At 40.7% G+C, this 19,699-nt stretch overlaps 1 protein-coding gene and 1 long non-coding RNA gene across 2 annotated transcripts in view; both read left to right on the top strand.

Moving 5' to 3' along the window:
• LOC132210892 (uncharacterized) overlaps nucleotides 1-17,265 on the top strand; it is a 53,171-nt gene extending 35,906 nt beyond the window's left edge. Inside the window, exons 2-3 of the long non-coding RNA XR_009447101.1 lie at nucleotides 6,582-6,646; nucleotides 9,829-17,265. This is a non-coding gene — a long non-coding RNA (uncharacterized LOC132210892). The remainder of the gene's footprint in view (nucleotides 1-6,581; nucleotides 6,647-9,828) is intronic.
• LOC125462282 (carbohydrate sulfotransferase 12-like) lies at nucleotides 6,649-9,821 on the top strand. Its single transcript, XM_048552131.2, has one exon. The coding sequence runs from the start codon at nucleotides 6,649-6,651 to the stop codon at nucleotides 7,951-7,953; it is 1,305 nt and encodes a 434-aa protein (XP_048408088.2). The 3' UTR covers nucleotides 7,954-9,821.
• Nucleotides 17,266-19,699: the final 2,434 nt, after the last annotated feature.

Genomic DNA, 19,699 nt, shown 5'->3' with positions numbered 1-19,699 from the left:
GAAAGTCCAGGTACATTACATCCACTGGTTCTCCCTTGTCCATCCTCAGAGATACATCCTCAAAAAATTCCAAAAGATTAGTCAAGCGTGATTTCCCCTTCGTAAATCCATGCTGACTCTGACCTATCCTGTTACTGCATTCCAAATGAGTTGTAATTTCATCTTTTATAATTTACTCCGGCATCTTTCCCACCACTGACGTCAGTCTAACTGGTCTTTAATTTCCTGTTTTCTCTCTCCCTCCTTTCTTGAAAAGTGGGACAACATTAGCCACCTTCCAATCTGCAGGAACTGATCTTGAATCTATAGAACATTGGAAAATGTTTACCAAGGCATCCATGATTTCTAGACCACCTCCTTAAGTACCCTGGGATGCAGACCATCAGGTTCCGGGGACTTATCAGCCTTCAGACCTAACAGTCTATCAAACACCATTTCCTGCCTAATATAAATTCCCTTCAGTTCGTCCATTACCCTCGGTCCTTCAGCCACTATTGCATCTGGGAGATTGCTTGTGTCTTCCCAAGTGAAGACAGATCCAAATTCCACTCTTCTGCCATTTCCTTGTTCCCCATAATAAGTTCACCTGTTTCTGACTTCAAGGGCCCAATTTTAGTCTTAACCATTTTTTTCTTTTTACATACTTAAAAAAACTTTCACTATCCTCCTGTATATTTTTGGCCAGTTTTCCTTTGTGCCTCATTTTTTCTCTGTGTATTGCCTTTTTAGTTATCCTCTGTTGCTCTTTAAAAGCTTCCCAGTCCTCCAACTTCCCGTTCATCTTTGCTATGTTATACTTCTTTATACAGTCCTTAACTTCCCTCATCAGCCACAGCCGCTCCTGCCTCCCCTTCGGATCTTTCTTCCTCTTTGGAATGAACTGATCCTGCACCTTCTGCGTTATATCCAGAAATACCTGCCATTGTTGTTCCACTGTGTTATCACTGTTAGGGTATTGACAATATCCAGGTTTGTGCTGAAGGCAGATGGCATCCATGTCATGCAAATGCCAGACAAAAACATTCTCTCTGCAACAAGGGACAATCTAACCATTGCCCCTTGACATTCAATGGCCTCATCACTGACTCCTACACTGACAACATCCTGGGAGGTTACCATTGACCAGAAATTGAAGTGAACTAGCCATGTAATTACAGTGGCCACAAGAGCAGATCAGAGGCTAGGGCTACTATAGCAAGTAACTCATCTCTTGACTCCCCAAAACCTGTCCATCATCCACAAGGCACAAGTCAGGAGTATGATAGAATACACTCCACATGCCTGAAGGAGTGCAGCTGTAACAACAGTCAAGAAGCTTGACACTAGCAAGCACATAGGAGTCTACTTAATGAGTACCACATCCATTCTTTCAAACACCGATGCTTTGTAGCAGCAGTTTATGTCAATCTCTGAGATGCACTGCTGAAGTTCACAAAGACAGTACCTTCCAAACCCATGACCACTCCTATCTTGAAGAACAAAAGCATATGCAACATATATACAGGAACACCATCACAGGAAAGATCCTCTCCTGACTTGGAAATGTACTGCCATTTATTCAATGTTGCTGAGTTATAATCCTGGAACTCACTTCCTCAGGTATTATTGTCTACCTACACCATATGGATTGCAGCAGTTCAATAAAGCATTTCATCACCACCTTCTGAAGCAACTAGGGATGGGCAATAAATGCCAGCCTAGCCAGTGATGCCCACATTCCATCCATCAGTTTTTTTTACATCACCACATTGGCAGGCAGAAGACCTTTGCCAGTGATAATTCGTCCCTGGTCCGCAAACCGATCAGTTTCAGACATAAACAGCCCTTCAGCTCGACTTCATATGCACATTCCTGGATTGAAAGCTACACAAACAGAGTCAACAAAAGTTACCAAATTCCTTGCTTTTAAAGCATACAGCTAAGCTGCGGGAAGTGCACCCAACTCCAGCTCCTTTGAAACCGCGTTCGGGCACTGGAGCTGGATCAACTTCGGATCATTCAGGAGGCTGAGGGGTTGATTGAGAGGAGTCACAGGGAGGTAGCCACGCTGTATGTAAAGGATAAAGGGGGATGGGTTACAATCAGGGGGTGGAAAGAGAACAGGCAGACAGTACAGGGATCCCCTGTGGTCATTCCCCTCAACAACAAGTATACTGTTTTGGATACTTTTGACGGGGACACCTTAGCAGGGGTAAGCCATGGGGTACAGGTCTCTGGCGCAGAGTCTGTTCCTGTTGCTCAGAAGGGAAGGAGAGAGAGGAGGAGAGCATTAGTCATTGTGGATTCCATAGTTAGGGGGACAGCTAGGAGATTCTGTGGGAGCATGGTTGGAATGTTGTCTCCCAGGTGCCAGGGTCCGTGATGTCTCAAAGAACAAAGAAAATTACAGCACAGAAATAGGCCCTTCGGCCCTCCAAACCTGCGCCGATCAAGAACCTCTGTCTAAACCTGTCAGCTATTTTCTAAGGGACTGTATCCCTTTGCTCCCTACCCATCCATGGACCTGTCCAGATACATCTTAAAAGACACTATCGTGTCTGCATCTATCACCTCCGCTGGCAACGTGTTCCAGGCACCCACCACTCTCTGCATAAAGAACTTTCCACGCATATCTCACGTGAACTTTCCTCCTCTCACTTTGAACTCATGACCCCTCGTAATTGAGTACCCCCACTCTGGGGAGAAAGCTTCTTGCTATCCACAGTCTTGGATCGTGTTTTCGGGATTCTTAAGGGGGAGGGGGAGCAGTCCAAATCGTGGTCGACATAGGCACCAACAACATAGGAAGGAAAAGGGATGGGGACGTAAGGCAGAAACTCAAGGAGCTAGGGTGGAAGTTTAGAGCTAGAACAAGCAGAGTTGTTGTCTCTGATTGGTTACCCGTGCAATGTGCTAGCAAGGTGAGGAATAGGGAGAGAGAGCAGTAGAACACGTGGCTCCAGGGATGGTGCAGAAGGGAGAGATTCAGATACCTGGATAATTGGGGCTCATTCTGGGGTTGGTGGGACCTCTACAACCAGAATGGTCTACACCTGAACCAGAGGGGTACCAATATCCTGGGGGGGAAATTTGCTAATGCTCTTCCGGAAGGTTTAAACTAACTCAGCAGGAGGATGGGAACCTGAATTGTAGCTCCAGTGTACAGGAGGTTGAGAGTAGTGAGATCATGAATAAGGTTTTGAGGTCGCAGGAGTACCAGCAGGCAGGAAGGATGCTTGAAGGTGTGTCTACTTCAATGCCAGGAGCATCCGGAATAACATGGGTGAACTTGCATTAGGGGTTGGTACCTGGGACTTCGATGTTGTGGGCATTTTGGAGACATGGATAGAGCAGGGACAGGAATGGTTGTTGCAGGTTCCGGGGTTTAGATGTTTCAGTATGATCAGGGAAGGTGATAAAAGAGGGGGAGGTGTGACAATGTTAGCCAAGGACAGTATTACGGTGGGAGAAAGGACGTTTGATGAGGATTGATCTACTGAGGTAGTATGGGCTGAGGTTAGAAACAGGAAAGAAGAGGTCACCCTGTTGGGAGTTTTTTATAGGCCTCTGCAAAGTTCCAGAGATGTAAAGGAAAGGATAGCAAAGATGAATCTGGATCGGAGCGAAAGTAACAGAGTAGTTGTTATGGGGTCTTTAACGTTCCAAATATTGACTGGAAACGGTATAGTTCGAGTACTTTAGATGGGTCAGCTTGCGTCCAATGTGTGCAGAAGGGTTTCCTGACACAGTGTGTAGATAGGCCAACAAGAGGCGAGGCCACATTGGATTTGGTACTGGCTAATGAACCAGACCAGGGATTAGATTTGGAGGTAGGTGAGCACTTTGGTGATAGTGACCACAATTCGGTTGCGTTTACTTTAGCGATGAAAAGGGATAAGTGTACACCACCGCGCAAGAGTTATAGCTGGGATTAGGCAAGACTTAGGATGCATAGGATGGGGAAGGAAACTGCAGGGGCTGGGCAGAATTGAAATGTTGAGTTTGTTCAAGGAACAGCTACTGTTTGTCCTTGAAAAGTATGTACCTGTCAGGCAGGGAGGAAGTGGTCGAGTGAGGGAATCGTGGTTTACTAAAAATGTTGAATCTCTTGTCAAGAGAAGAAGGAGGCTTATGTAAAGATGAAGACTGAAGGCTCACTTAGGGCGCTTGAGAGTTACAAGTTAGTGAGGAAGGACCTAAAGAGAGAGCTAAGAAGAGCCAGGAGGGGACATGAGAAGTCTTTGGCAGATGGGATCAAGAAAAACCCTAAACCTTTCTCGAGCGGAGTCCGAAGAGATAGGAGAGGCGCTAAATGAATATTTTTTGTCAGTATTCACCAAGGAAAAAGACAATGTTGTCAAGGAGAATATTGGGACACAAGCTATTAGACTAGACAGGATTGAGGTTCATAAGGAGGAGGTGTTAGCAATTCTGGAAAATGGGAAAATAGATAAGTCCCCTGGGCTGGATGGGATCTATCTGAGGATTCTCTGGGAAGCTAGGGAGGAGATTGCAGAGCCTTTGGCTTTGATCTTCATGCCGTCATTGTCTACAGGAATAGTGCCAAAAACTGGAGGACAGCAAATGTTGTCCCCTTGTTCAAGAAGGGGAGTAGAGACAACCCTGGTAATTATAGGCCAGTGAGCCTTACTTCGGTTGTGGGTAAAGTGTTGGAAAGGATGATAAGAGATAGGATTTATAATCATCTAGAAAGGAATAATTTGATTAGGGATATTCAACATGGTTTTGTGAAGGGTAGGCCATGCCTCACAAACCTTATTGAGTTCTTTGAGAAGGTAACGAAACAGGTGGATGAGGGTAAAGCGGTTGATGTGGTGTATATGGATTTCAGTTACGTGTTTGATAAGGTTCCCCATGGTAGGCTATTGCAGAAAATTCGGAAGCATGGGATTGAGAGTGGTTTAGCAGTTTGGATCAGAAATTGGCAAGCTGCAAGAAGACAGAGGGTGGTGGTTGATGGGAAATGTTCATCCTGGAGTTCAGTTACTAGTGGTGTATCACAGGGATCTGTTTTGGGGCCACTGCTGTTTGTCATTTTTATAAATGACCTGGATAAGAGTGTATAAGGATAGATTAGTAAATTTGCGGATGACACTAAAGTCGGTGGATTTGTAGATAGTGCGGAAGAATGTTGCAGGTTACAGAGGGACATAGATAAGGTGCACAGCTGGGCTGAGAGGTGGAAGATGGAGTTTAATGTGGAAAAGCGTGAGGTGATTCACTTTGGAAGGAGTAACAGGAATACAGAGTACTGGGCTAATAGTGCAAATCTTGGTAGTGTGGACGAGCAGGGGGATCTCGGTGTCCATGTGCATAGATCCCTGAAAGTTGCCACCCACGTTTGTAGGGTTGTTAAGAAGGCTTACGGTGTGTTAGGTTTTATTGGTAGAGGGATTGATTTTCAGAGGTATGAGGTCATGTTGCAGCTGTACAAAACTCTGGAGTGGCCGCACTTGGATTATTGTGTACAGTTCTGGTCGCTGCATTATAGGAAGGATGTGGAAGCATTGGAAAGGGTGCAGAGGACATTTACCAGGATGTTGCCTGGTATGGAGGGAGGGTCTTATGAGGAAAGGCTGAGGGACTTGAAGCTATTTTCGTTAGAGAGTAGAAGGTTAAGAGATGACTTAATAGAGACATACAAGATGATCAGAGGATTAGATAGGGTGGACAGTGAGCGCATTTTTCCTTGGATGGTGATGGTTCACACAAGGGGATATAGCTTTAAATTGAGGGGTGATTGATGTAGGACAGATGTCAGAGGTAGATTCTTTATTCAGAGAGTAGAAAGGGCTTGGAATGCCCTGCCTGCAACAGTAGTAGACTTGCCAACTTTAAGGGCATTTAAATGGCCATTGGATAAACGTACGGATGATAATGGAATAGTGTAGGTTCGATGGGCTTCAGATCGATGCAAAATCGAGGGCCGAAGGGCCTGTACTGTGCTGTAATGTTTTATGTTCTAAGCTTATAAAAACCTTGATTTTAGTCGGTTCTTTCTCGTTTCAGTCCACAGTTTCAAAAAGCATAAAACAAAAACTCACGTTCTTTACAGCTTATCCCCTTAAAGTACAGTATAGAAGCTGTTGGAGGTTCCAGAGCAGCTCAAACATTTTGTGGTCACTTTTGCTGATATCAGTTTTGCATTTACCTTCCAGATTTTTTTAGAATTTGAGTATCCAAACGTCCACAGTAGGATTTGAACTTTGATTTTGGATTGTATGTTCATGTCTTTAGATTAATGTAACCCATTGTACTGTTCTATCTGCTTTGCCTTTTCAGTATTGTTAATGTATAATAAAATACTGTAACTTAGTAAGACATTTGTTATAAAAAGTGGATTGAGTATGAATTGGGATATGACCTTTTATGGACCAACTAAATATTATTGGAGTTGATGCATGCCAAATTTTAAAAACATCCTATTATGGTTGTATGTTGCATGGGATCAAAGCACCAAGTTTCTTTGTGTTTATTATTGTTTCAAGCCAAAAAACAGTTTGGTTAAATACCCCTGCTAATACACTTGTGTGGCACAGGTCATGAGTAACTTATTTTGAAATCTTTCTGTTTTGTTTCAGGGTTCACTTGTTTCGAGATGATTCTTTTTAGATGAGCACATAGTGGACAGTCGGAGGCTGGGCAGGTATGCACTTACTTAAAATGAGTAAATCTCGGATCTTCCAGATTTGTGGCATCATGGCCTCTGTGTTTATGATTCTATTAATAATTTTATATTGGGATGATGTTGGAACAGCCCATTTCCACTTGCACACTACTATTTCAAGAATTCAGGTTGCACACCTCCCTTTAAAGACAAACTTAAACCATAACCAGCTGAATTCCAAAAAGACAGTAGGAGAAAGAATGCCCACTTCTGAATCTGACATTATTCAGGATGATCTTGATTTTTTGTTGTTTGAAAACACAAAAAGATACCTACAGGAAGGAGATTCTCCTGAGATGGAAGAAACTGTCAATACAATATCTGAACGCAACCTTGAGAAACTCCCAGGCTTTGACTTGGAAATCAATTCTGCCAAAACAAAGACTGAATTAGAAAGGATGCAAAATGAGCGGAAACAAAATATTAAAGATGTGTGTGCAGACTCCAGTATCATGTTCTCAGGGAAAAATAGGAGTTTTGAAGATATTCCAAATAAAGAATTGGACCATCTTATTGTGGATGACCAGCATGGCGTTATTTACTGTTATGTTCCCAAAGTGGCCTGCACTAATTGGAAGCGGATTATGATTTTATTAAGTGGCAGTATTTTGAAGCAAGGCATTCCGTATAGTGATCCACTTGAGATCCCCAGGGATTTAGTGCATAACTCAACCAGTCATTTCACCTTCAACAAGTTCTGGAAACGTTATGGCAAATTCTCAAAACACCTCATGAAGATTAAGCTGAAAAAGTACACAAAGTTTCTCTTTGTTCGTGATCCTTTTGTAAGATTAATCTCGGCATTCCGCAGCAAGTTTGAAATTAAAAATGAGGATTTTTATAATCGTTTTGCAATCCAAATGCTCCAACTGTATGCTAATTATTCTAACCCACCATCATCTGTTAATGAGGCTTTCTCTGCAGGAATCAAGCCCAGTTTTGTCAACTTCATTCAGTATTTGTTGGACCCTCAGACAGAGAAGAATATGCCTTTTAATGAACACTGGCGGCAGGTATACAGGCTTTGTCACCCATGCCAAATAAATTATGACTTTATTGGAAAACTTGAAAGTTTGGATGAGGATGCTAGCTACTTACTGAAGTTGCTCAATGTGGAAAAGCTTGTTCAGTTTCCACAAAGTTTACGGAACAGGACAGTAAACAGCTGGGAAGAGGACTGGTTTTCAAAAATTCCAGTAGCTTGGAGAAAACAACTTTACAAATTGTATATGCCTGATTTTGTTATCTTTGGCTATCCTAAGCCAACAAACTTGTTATTTGATTGATGTTGAAAATGCACTAGAAGTGTTTTATAAAGAAAAGTATGCAGTGAATTCCTCATATGCAGCTCCTGGATAGGCTTTATCTTGCCAGAAATATGATGGACGTTTTGTGAGGTTGTCTCAATTTTGCATTGCATTGCTTACATTTATGATACATGAAATTATTCTCCACTCTCATCATGCAGCCAAACCACAAAAGTAGTTTTGTTTTCATTTTGGCCAGTAAAGGATGTTAAGCAGGTCACCTTGCAAAATGGACATACTTGATAGTCTGCTGAAAATCCAGATTGATAACCAGTCTCTTGAGTTTTATATTCCATATATGCTGAACTGATAAGCAGTGGAATATAATCACTGGCATTTATCAATGTGATGTTCTTTATTATGCTGTAATTATGATATTTTGGGTGATTAAATGTGGATAACTCCATAGCAGCCAATGAAAAATCAAGAGCAATTTCACTTCTGCTCTCTGAAGTTCAAACTATACGGTATTGGTTATTTGAATCAGGACCAGGCCTGTTGCTGTAGTGAGAACTTGCCTTTATGAATGCTCACTCCTGTGATATTGATTTTTTTTTAAAGATAATTCCTTCTCTCTCTAAAATTTCTTGACTTGTAAAGTCCAGGATTGATCTACCTTGCTTTTTTCACAACCTCTGCAATCATGAAGGCATCCTGCGTTACAGGTCTCGGACAAATACCTAGATTTCTCACTTGTTAAAACAAAAGTAGCCTAGAATGCAAGCATCTTCTGATCTTCATAATTCATTTTGATGTAGTAAATTGGAAGGAATATGTCACGGAAAAATTAAGACAGTGAAGAATTCTTACTTGAATTAAAACATCCCTCTGACCAGATCATTAGAGTGCAGTATTGGGTTAATTTTAAACAAAACTGTGGTATTATTACAGGCTATTTTTTAACTTTGCATTTTTAAAAATTAATTCATGGAATGGGGAAGTCATTGGCTAAGCAGCATTTATCACCCATCCTAATGTTATTAAACATATGGGCTATAAGCAATGCTATCTGTAACTGTTATGATTGGAATATTGTCAAAACAAAGTTTTGTGCCTTGAATTCCTTTATTGCAGTAAACAGTTTTTGCACATAATTCCAGGAAGTGACAAATTTCAATTAGTAAGTTGAGCTACTGACCCTAGTTAATAAAGTCACATAGAAATGTGTCACAATATTTGATTATTGGTGAGTATTATGCAAATATGTATTTTATACATTCATGGGATAAAGCAATAGATTTTGTTGAGAGTTAAGAAAGTACCTTTTTTGTTAATTTTGAGGATTTTGCACATTTTGATGTTTGTATAACCTAAGAGCCAATAGTTATAGCTAAAAGGAAAACTAAGGGATTATTTTCTCTACTAAATAATTAACTTTCCATTTCTCAAAGCAAAGTCCTCTTATTTTAGAAACTGTCTTAAATGAGAATAATTTTTGCCTCATGAAAATCTGATATTTTGAATCTGTTTCTCTGTAAATAACTGCCTGATAGCTGCTTTAATTTTAGTGAGGGATTGACTGGGTCTTTGGAGCTGACTGGAGAAAATTGAAAATGCTCATCTGTGAGAAAATTATTGCTGCCTTGAAGCAGCAGCTGCCATTAAATTAGTGGAACTTGTCCAGAATGCACACATTAAAATTCAGACTTTCTGCAAACACTCCTTATTTGGGTTTATTGCAAAGAGACAGCTTCCGTAAGCAAAACACTATCTCCTGTGGTCTGAAATTTAATATGTGTGTAACATGTTACAGTGTTTTATATGTTAAATTGTTTGAAATCATATTAAAGTCACAATTGTAGCTGTGCACAGAACACCTCACAGTCAATGAAATGCAGTACTGTTGTTTTGTAGGCAAAAGGAGACACTACAACCTCTCAGAAACTGCACTGCAGGAACGAATGACTGAATTAGACTGCCTGCTTGAACCAATTAATGACCAACCTAAAGGGTGTTCCTCTGGCAAAGTAGAAATTCTTCCATTTATGTTACATGTTAAAGTCCCAGGCTGGAGTATGAGCCTATCAGAAAAAAACTCCAGCTGTTTGCAATAAATATCAATGATTTGGACACAGGAATCAATTGTAATTTTTCCATTTTTTTCGCTTGATGTAATTCTAAGCAGGGATGTGAATAGTGGAATGCCCTGCCTGCCAATGTAGTTAACTCAGCCACATTAGCAGCATTTAAACAGTCCTTGGATAAGCATATGGATGATGATGGGATTGTGTAGGGGATTGGGCTGAGATTAGTTCACAGGTCAGCACAAGATTGAGGGCCGAAGGGCCTGATGTGCGCTGTATTGTTCTATGTTCTATGTTCTAGTGAGAAAGATATAAAATGGCTTCTGGAGAATTTTGACAGACTTAGTGAATGAACAAGAACATGGTAGATGGAACATACAGTATAAAAATGACATTATCCTCTGGTAGGAGGAACAGATGTGCAGAGAATTTCTTGAATGATGAGACATTGAAAAGTGTGTAAATGTGTAAAGGGACTTTGGGATCCTTGCTAATAAGTCACTGAAGGCTAACAGGCAGGTGCAACAATTAATTAGGAAGGATAATGGAATGTTAAACAAACACAAAATGTTAGAGAAACTCAAGCTCTGGCAGCACCTGTGGGGAGAGGAGCAAATGTTTAAAATCCGATATGACTTCTTCAGAATTGCTTTTCTTTTCCATTGTGGGGTAGGGTGGAATCAATGACAGTCACTAAGGGAGATGTGGCTGTGAAAGCATGTTTGCCAAACACTTTATCAAGCACTAGGAAGGGGATAAAAATATGTCTAAAGATTAGCAGAAATCCATTTGGAAAATTAGAACTTCAATGTGGACATACCTGGAAGAAAAGTGTCAATGAATTAAGAGATAATGGGAATGGCAGATGCTGGAGAATCTGAGATAACAAAGTGTGGAGCTGGATGAACACAGCAGGCCAAGCAGCATCTTAGGAGCACAAAAGCTGATGTTTCAGGCTTAGAGAAGTGTCTAGGCCCGAAAAATAGGCCCGAAACAACAGCTTTTGTGCTCCTAAGATGTTGCTTGACCGGCTGTCAATGAATTAATATTGCAGGCGCAGGAAATCTGAAATAAACACAAAATGTTAGAGAAATTCAGTAGGTCTGGCAGAATCTGTGGAGAGCAAAATAAAGTTGGCATTTCGAGTCTGATATAACTTCTTCAGAACCGGAATGTTAGCCTTTATTGCAAGATAATTTGAGTAGAGGTGTCGTGAAGTCTTGCTTCAGTTGTACTGAAGCTTAAGTAGACCACACATGGAGTTATATGTACACTTTTGATTTCATTACCGCAAAAAGATATTGCCACATCGGCAGTGCAACATAAGTTCATGAGACTTATTCCTTGTTTGGCACGACCCTCCATGAAGAGTGATTGGGCAAAGTAGCCTATATTCTGTAAAGTTTCAAAGAATGACAGGCAATGTCATTGAAATCTACAAAATACTTAAAGGGATAGGCACGGGGCAGAAAGGGACAGATAGACGAAGAGGCAATTCAGCTCATTGAATCTGCACCAATGCGCCAAAGAGCACCCCACCAAAACTCTCTCCCACCCCCAGTGTAATCCCTGGATGGCTAATCTGCCTTGCCTGCATATCCCTGGACACTGCAGGGCAAGCCTAGTCCTCACCTGCACACCTTTAGACTATGGGAGGAGATGAGAGCTCCTGAATGAAACCCATGCAGATAGGGGGCGAATGAAGCTCCACACAGACAGCCACCTGAGGGTGGATTCGAACACAGGTCCCTGGCACAGTGAGGCAACAGGGCTAACCAGTTGGAGGTTAGTCATTTCCGCAATTGAGTAGTCTAAACAAAGCTTAAAAATAAGATAAAAAAACTTTCACTCAGAAAGTTGTGAACCTTTGGAATTTACTACCCCAGAGGGTGCAAAGTTCAGGTTTGGGTGTATTTGAGAAGTAAAGATCAATCATTTCTTGATCACCAATGACCTAAAGGGTTATAGGATTGGGGTGGATTAAGGCGATTCAAGTGTCTGACCAGCCATGATTGTATTAAAATGCGAAGCAGGCTCAACAGACTGCGTAACCTATTCCTATCCCCTTTTGACAGAGCTATGAAGAATAACAGTAAACCAAGCATATAGCACTGGAGATTTGGAATGGAATTTTGTCATCTCCTTATCCCAGTAGGCCATGTGATGAAGAGTAATAGTTTATTGTATCTAGAAGTGAGAGAAATTCACTTCTGATTCGAAAAGTACAATCAGAAAAATTCATATAGACTAAGCAATTGTAGTTAGTTCTCAAGAGTGTAAATATATTTTACACAGGGCAGTCTGATAATTTGCATCGGAGTGGCATAGGCTGTTTTCTTGACTTTGAAGTAGTTTTTTTTATTAGATTCCCTACGGTGTGGAAACAGGCCCTTCAGCCCAACAAGTCCACACCGCCCCTTGCAGCATCCCACCCTATATCTGTTAGCTGATGACCCTAACTACAGAGTTGAGTGTTACTTTAAAATGTTATTTTAAAGACCTGAATGAAGAAAATTTAGTTCCTGACCATGAATGCTGAGGCAGGAATGATTAGGACTGAAGAACCTTTATACAACAAAAAGCCTTTTACATCGCTTATGTTAAGTTTTTTTTACCTCCAGTAATGATTCTGTTTATAAATTCATACTCTTTGACACAAGTCAGTAAATGAAGGAACCACTGTCTGACAAAGAACCTATCTATCAGTGCCTTTTTTTTAAAAAATGGACCAATCGTTTCATTATGTTAAACTTTGAGAAAAAGCCTGTGCCTTCAAAACATTTTTGCCTGTGTTTAATATTTCAGAGATACAAGTGTGTGTTTGATGTAAATGACTCCTGGATTGAAAAATATTATATTGGAAATCTGAGTTAAGTGGCCCCCTATGGACATATAAGTGCCTCCATATTTCCTTTCTTACCTCACCAGATTAGGGAGCCATTTTCAAAATGCAGATTTAACCATGAGTATATTGACATTAAATGTCAGATGCACATGCTATAGTTTTGCTGCAAGTTTGAACCATGCTTTAGTCAGAGAATGTAACATACTGAATAATTCTGCTTTCGGCTGTGTCAGGATATCTGAAAGTCAGTGCTTGAAACTGAACAGATGGTTAAAAACATGAGAAAGTCTAGAAATTGTTTTTTGTGAAAATAAAACTGAGTACAATGGATGGAAGTTAACGCTTCATGATGCAAACCCTTAGAAAATAGATGACAGGTTTAGACAGAGGATCTCGATTGGCACAGGCTTGGAGGGCAGAAGGGCCTGTTCCTGTGCTGTAATTTTCTTTGTTCTTTGTTTCCTTCCCGTTTATAACTATTATTTTGAAACTGTTACCAATATTCTTGTCAAAGTATTCCTTCAGTTAAAATTTCAATTTCATTGTATTGGCTGCTAGCATCTGTTAGCTAGCAATGGTGAAAAGGATCATTTAAAGAGAAATAGAACATCGAACATCATATCTGTGCCAACTGCAATGCAATTCTAAACTAATTGTATCTGGCTGCAAATTTTCCATATCCCTCTATTCCCTGCCTGTTCATGTGCCTCTCAAACATTGCTAGCATATCTGTTGCCACTCTAGCTGTGCGTTCCAGGCATTTACGTTCCAGGCCTCTACATAAAAAAAAAATTTCCTCTCTCATCTACTTTTAAACGTTTCGCCTCTCACCTATCCCCTCCTTGTAGTCGATTTTTTCCACTTATGGCAAAAGTTTCCAACTATCCACCCTATCCATGCCTCTCATTATTCTACATGCTCCTATCAGGTCATCCCTCAGCCTCCAATGCTCTGGCAAAAACAATCCAAGTTTATCCAATCTCACTTTGTACCTAATACACTCTGATCCAGACAACATTCCTGGTTAATTTTTTGTGCACCCTCTCGAAACCCCTCTATCTTTGCTATTGTATGGCAACGGGAACTGCATGTGCAATTTCAAATGTGGCTTCACTAAAGTCTCATACAGCTGCACCATGACTTGCCAATTTTTATACTCAATTCCCGACTGATTAAAGCAAGCGTGTTGTCCGCCTTCTTCGCTATCTTATCCATTTGTGTTGCAACCCTTAGGGAGCTGTAGACTTGTATTCTAAGATCCCCCTATATATTAATGCTCCTAAGTGTCCTGCCATTTACTGTATTCTTTCTTCTCCAAATGCATTTTGCTTCAAGCAAGACATTAGTTAAGTGAGGGTTCCAGGCATACAATTAAATATGTTATAACCCTAAAACTTGTTTCTATGCTAACAAACACTGGTTAAACAATCACAATATCTCACCAGATACTTGTATTACCAAGTGCTAATCTCTAAGGGACAGTTGGGCAACTTGCTCCCTACCTTTTCCTTAGAGGCGTGTGAGTGCAACAAGCAAACATTATTTTAATGCCCTTTTCTTTCCTTCTGTGCCTTCACTGTTCCCAGTCATGTAATTTTGCCTTGCAGACTTTTTGAAACCAAAAGCTTGGCCAAGTTAATGACTAATAGTTCAGAATATTGGTAAACATCAGAAAATAGTAGTGATGAACAATCAACTCAAAGCAAATTTCTGAAAATACCGGAAGAAGAATTATGTTAGATTCAATTTAAATGTTGCTCTCTCTGCAGCCAATGCCAGACCTGCTGGGTTTTCTCCAGCATTTTCTGTTTTTATTAGTGATGAACAGTTCTCTTTTAGACTGAAGGGAAGTCCACAGTTTTGTCTCCAAGGACTGTTGTACTTCATAAGATACATACTGACCTATTTGATTTTGGCGTGGAATTTCAAAGTTTGTAAATGACATGAAATGTACAAATGTAATAAACAATGATCAGGAAAAGACTTTAGGAGGCCATAGGCTAGACAGGCATGTGGGAAAATACACTTAGTGAAGAGAAATGTGTAGTAATTCATTTTGTTAGAGAAATTGTGGAAAAGTTAAGATCTAAATGAAGCTATTTTAAAAAGGATGCAGAACCAGAGCTTTAGGGTTTATACACATAAAACTTTGAAACTGGCAGGACACGATGATAAACTTGTTATCTGTTGGCTCATATAGAGCAAAAGCTATGATGTATTCAGCTGTTCAAGCTAATTAATCATGTCACGTATAATGGACTGCATTGCTGTGATGCCTCTTTCACCTTTGCAGATGAAGAGTTGCATCTTCATGTCTTCGATGACTATTCTAAGTGATCGCAGTCACACACTGGCAATTTGTTAAAATTCTCCACTTTTGCATCAAATATTTGCTAATTAAGACTGTTTAAAAAGTCATATGGGATCCGTGACTTCTGACTGGAGGCACAGATTACAAAAGGAAAGTTACACTGAATCTTCATAGAAGTCCTAATGAGACCTCAGATGGAGCATTAAGGTCAATCCTAGGCACTCCACTTTAAGAATGATATCAAGTCTCAGATACAATGGGATACATTGAAATGATACCAGGGAAGCAGGATTCCATTTACAAGGAAGAATTTAAAGATTGTTCTGTTTAAAGCAAGTGGCTAAAGGAACATTAGATGTGGTTCTCTAATTATGAAGGCTTTCGATTGAATAAGGAGAAACTGTTTTCAGTGGCAAACTCCCCACTATGAAAGGACATGAATTTAAGATAATTGACAAATGAAGTGGAGTAAACTTGAGAATGTTTTTTGTAATATAGTGAGCTGTTAGGATTTGAATGCTCTACCTGAATGTGATAGAAGCAATTTCAGTAGCAACAATTGAAAAGGAATTAGTTCAGTACTAAAAGAGAAAACCTGTTCGGTGGTCAAGTCAAAGAGTGGGGTGTTAGGGTTATTTGATTACCTTTTAAAGAGCCATCACTGGCAGAATGAATGGAAAGGCCCTCTTTCAGGCTGTATCACTCTGAAAACCATATTTATAAGTTTGCTTGTATGATCTTTCCTCTTTGAGCTTTCTGCATATTTTTGAATTATTTCTACCGGTTTAGTAACAGTTTTTTTGTTGGGGTTGGGGATTATTTGAAGTTCCTTGTTTTTGTAGGTTGTGTGGAAATACTTACCAATTTTAAAACCCTATTTTTCAACAGAATTTTTAAGTCATTCAGACAGTTATTGATAAAATGCAAGTAATTAAATATACATTGAGTCACTTTTAAAATCTGTGTCATAGTGCATTACTACCTTATTACAATGAAAAGTGTAACTGACCTGGCAGACTGCTTTAGAAAGTTTGTAGACATGTTGACATTATGGATTGTTTAAAATGAAACATCAATTACCAAAAAAAAAGTCTACTTCCGTCTATTAATGATCAAACCTGGTTCTCACTAAGATGTCCCTGTATCGGAACATATAAATTTGGTGCTGACTCTCTGGTAAATACAGGCGATAATTTTTTTAAACAAGTTTTGTTAAATGGAAGGTTTTCAGGAGGGCATCTAGCTAATTTTGTTTCATGGCATTGTGCTTAATGGTGTTATAATATTTTTAATCATTGTGCTAGATCAAAAAATTAGTAGAAAATTGAATTCACTATGTTGCACATTGCTATAGTCATCTCATACTTGTGAGACGATACAATTGATTTTAAATAATAAAAGGGAATGTTCAGAGAAATATTTTGTAATTGTTCAGAGACCAGATGTGCTTTTTTCAAAAGAAAATATTTTTATTAATAAATCGAATCTCTGAAAATTTGTGTATGTTGGTCCTAAGACTATGTAAGTCTGCAACTAGGTCAGTGTTCCGCCCTTGCATGCACAGTAGTGCTACTTTTCATCTGTTTCCTGTTTAAGGACATAAAAAGAGGAGAGTTGTAAACATTTCTGCAGACTGAGTTCTACATAAATGCATTTGAAACTGCAAATGTGAAGAACTTGTGTGTATTTTGGAACTTCCTTTAACTTTTCTCCTTGAAATGCATGTCAAACGATTTAATAATTTCTAGTTTCCAAAGAGATGTGGACGCAATGAAGTCCATGACCATTAATGAATTGGACAGTGATAAAATTGTGCATTTGGAACAAAAGCCAATAGATTTTGTTTAGTCTGTCATTTTTTAAAACTGGTATTTATAAATTTTATAGATAAAATTGAATAGACAAGGGATTAACCATTACGTACATCCTTTGGCTTTTATTCAAAAGATACCAAAACTGCTGATAACAGTCTTTTATTTTGAGGGCTTGCATTTCTATAAAAAAGTTACAAAGTGAAGAATATGCCTTTCTTAAATATGTTTGGGAAAAGTTTTCGAAAAAAATTGCTTTACTGTTTTTGTTGTCGTAAATTGTGCAATAAAATTGCTCAGGCGTACTTAAATAACATTGGCCTCTGTGTGATGAATGAGGTGCAAGATGTGAGTATGATTAAAAATACAAAACTGAATCCAACTGAACATTTAAATTTCGGTTTTTGTTGAGAATTGTACAATGTAGAAGTTGATAGGCTGACATGAACATTAGTTATTCTTTAAATACGAAAGAACTGCGAATGCTGTAAATCAGGAACGAAAACAAAGTTGCTGGAAAAGCTCAGCATCTGAGAAGAAAAACACTGTTAACATTTTGGGTCCGGTGACCCTTCCTCAGAACTGATGGTGACTGGGAAAACATAAGTTTACGTGGAGAAAATAGGGACGTGGATGGGGTAGGGAGTGAACGATAGGCTAGAGCCCAAAGAAAGAAAAAGACAGTTGGACAGACAAAAGAGTTGCTAACGATCAGGACAGGAGGGTGAATAGTTGTGAATGGGGACAGTTAGTGACTAACAACAGGGGGTGTGTAATGGCAGGCTATGTGGTAACAAGACCTGATATGTGGGGTAGGGGGCTGACACATGGGAGAGTTTAGGCCCTAAAATTATTGAACTCAATATTGAGTCCAGATGGCTGTAGGGTGCCCTAGCGGAAGATGCGGTGTTGTTCCTCCAGCTTGCGTTGGGCTTTGTTGGAACACTGCAGCAAGCTAGAGACAGAGATGTTGGCCAGGGAGCAGGGCGGTGCGTTAAAGTATGAGGCCGAAGATAGTTCAAAGTCTTTTTTTCTGAACAGGATGTTGGTGTTCTGTGAAGCAGTTGCCAAGTCTACGCTTCATTTCCCCAGTATAGAGGAGACCACATTGTGGTCAACAAATCAAAAATATCCATGGTCCTCTGGAACCTTCCTCTCCTTACCTTCCCTCTGACTGTATCTCCTTCCCCCAACGCCCCCACCACGTGTCAGGTATTCACCATCCCATTTGACCTTCTGTTCTCCAAGTCAGAATGCTCTGTATTTAGCAATGGCCTCCCCACCTTTATGAATTTTGGGCACGACATGGTGTCGAACTCTTCTTCCATCTTCTTTGCCTCTGTACTCATTTCTTCGGATAAGACTCCTCTCCCCGTCCGACAGGCATCTTTGCCCAGCTCCAACACTCTCCCTCCACCTGGACCCCTCCCTCCGGCCTTTTACCTGTATTTGATCTGTTCATTGAGAACTGTCAATGTGACATCAGTCACCTCAACTTCGCTGCCACTCTCACCAAATCCAACCTATCTCCCTCCGAACTGACTGCAACCTATGCACTCAGATCTAACCCTGACTTTGTTATAGGCCTACCGATAAGGGTGTGCTGTTATAGTCTGGTGTACTGATCCTCTACCTTGCAAATGCTGAGCACCAACTCTCAGAAACCACCTCCTGCCTTCCCCAATCCATGACCTCACCATGGCACATCAGGCCATTGTATCCACTACGGGAACTGATTTCATTTCATTTGGTGATCTCCCCCACTACCCCCCACCCCCCACCCCCACTGCGTCCAAGCTAATAGACCCCAACCCCGCACAGCTCGTTTCTACCTCCTGCCAAAATTCCACAAACAGGACTTTCTGGGCAGACCCTTGTTTCAGCCTGCTTGTGCCCCACTGAACTTACCTATTTCTACCTTGACTCAGTCTTCTCCCCCCGATCTAATCCCTACCCACATACGATTCCACTGATGCCCTACGTCAGTTTCAAAACTTCCAGTTTACCAGTTCCAGCCACCTCCTGTCTTTTGATGTGCAATCCCATTACATATCCATTCCCCACCACGAGGGCCTTAGCGGTCTCCGCTTCTTCATGGAGCAAAGACCTGAACCATCCCCACCCACCACCACCCTCCTCTGCTTGGCTGAGCTTGTCCTCACCCTCAACAACTTCTCTTTCAACTCATCTCGTTTTCTTCCAGTAAGAGGGCTTGCTATGCGTACCCGCATGGACCCGAGCTATGCCTATCTCTTCATGGGGTATGTGGAACATTCCTTGTTCCAGTTCTTTTCCGGTCACCACCCACAACTCTCTCATATACATCGATGCTGCTTCCCCCGCTCATCAGGGATTAGAAGACTTCGTCAATTTTGCCTCCAATTTCCACCCTGCCCTCACTTTCATCTGGTCTATCTCTGACTCCTTCCTTCCATTCCCTTGACATTTCTGTTTCCATTTCTGGGGATAGGCTGGCCACTTATATCCATGACAAACCCACTTACTCTCACAGGTACCTGGACTATGCATCCTCACACTCCACTTCCTGTAAAGACTCCATCCCATTCTCTCAGTTCTTCCGTCTCTGTCGCATGTGCTCAGATGAGGCCACCTTCAACAAGGGAGCCTTCAAACTCTCCAACTTCTTCCTTAACTGAGGATTCCCCACCTCCATTGTCGACGGGGCCCCCAATCGGGCACTTCCGCCCACACCCCTTCTCTTCCCTCCAGCAAC

This window comes from Stegostoma tigrinum, chromosome 23 (genome assembly GCF_030684315.1).
Source record: "Stegostoma tigrinum isolate sSteTig4 chromosome 23, sSteTig4.hap1, whole genome shotgun sequence".
In the NCBI taxonomy this organism is placed as follows: Eukaryota; Metazoa; Chordata; class Chondrichthyes; order Orectolobiformes; family Stegostomatidae; genus Stegostoma; species Stegostoma tigrinum.
Note: the sequence above shows the minus strand (reverse complement) of the source record. Positions and strands in the feature narration are given on the sequence as shown.

What these genes read in the sequence shown, in the direction of transcription:
- LOC125462282 (XM_048552131.2), top strand. Translation starts at nt 6,649, where the DNA reads ATGCACTTACTTAAAATGAGTAAATCTCGGATCTTCCAGATTTGTGGC.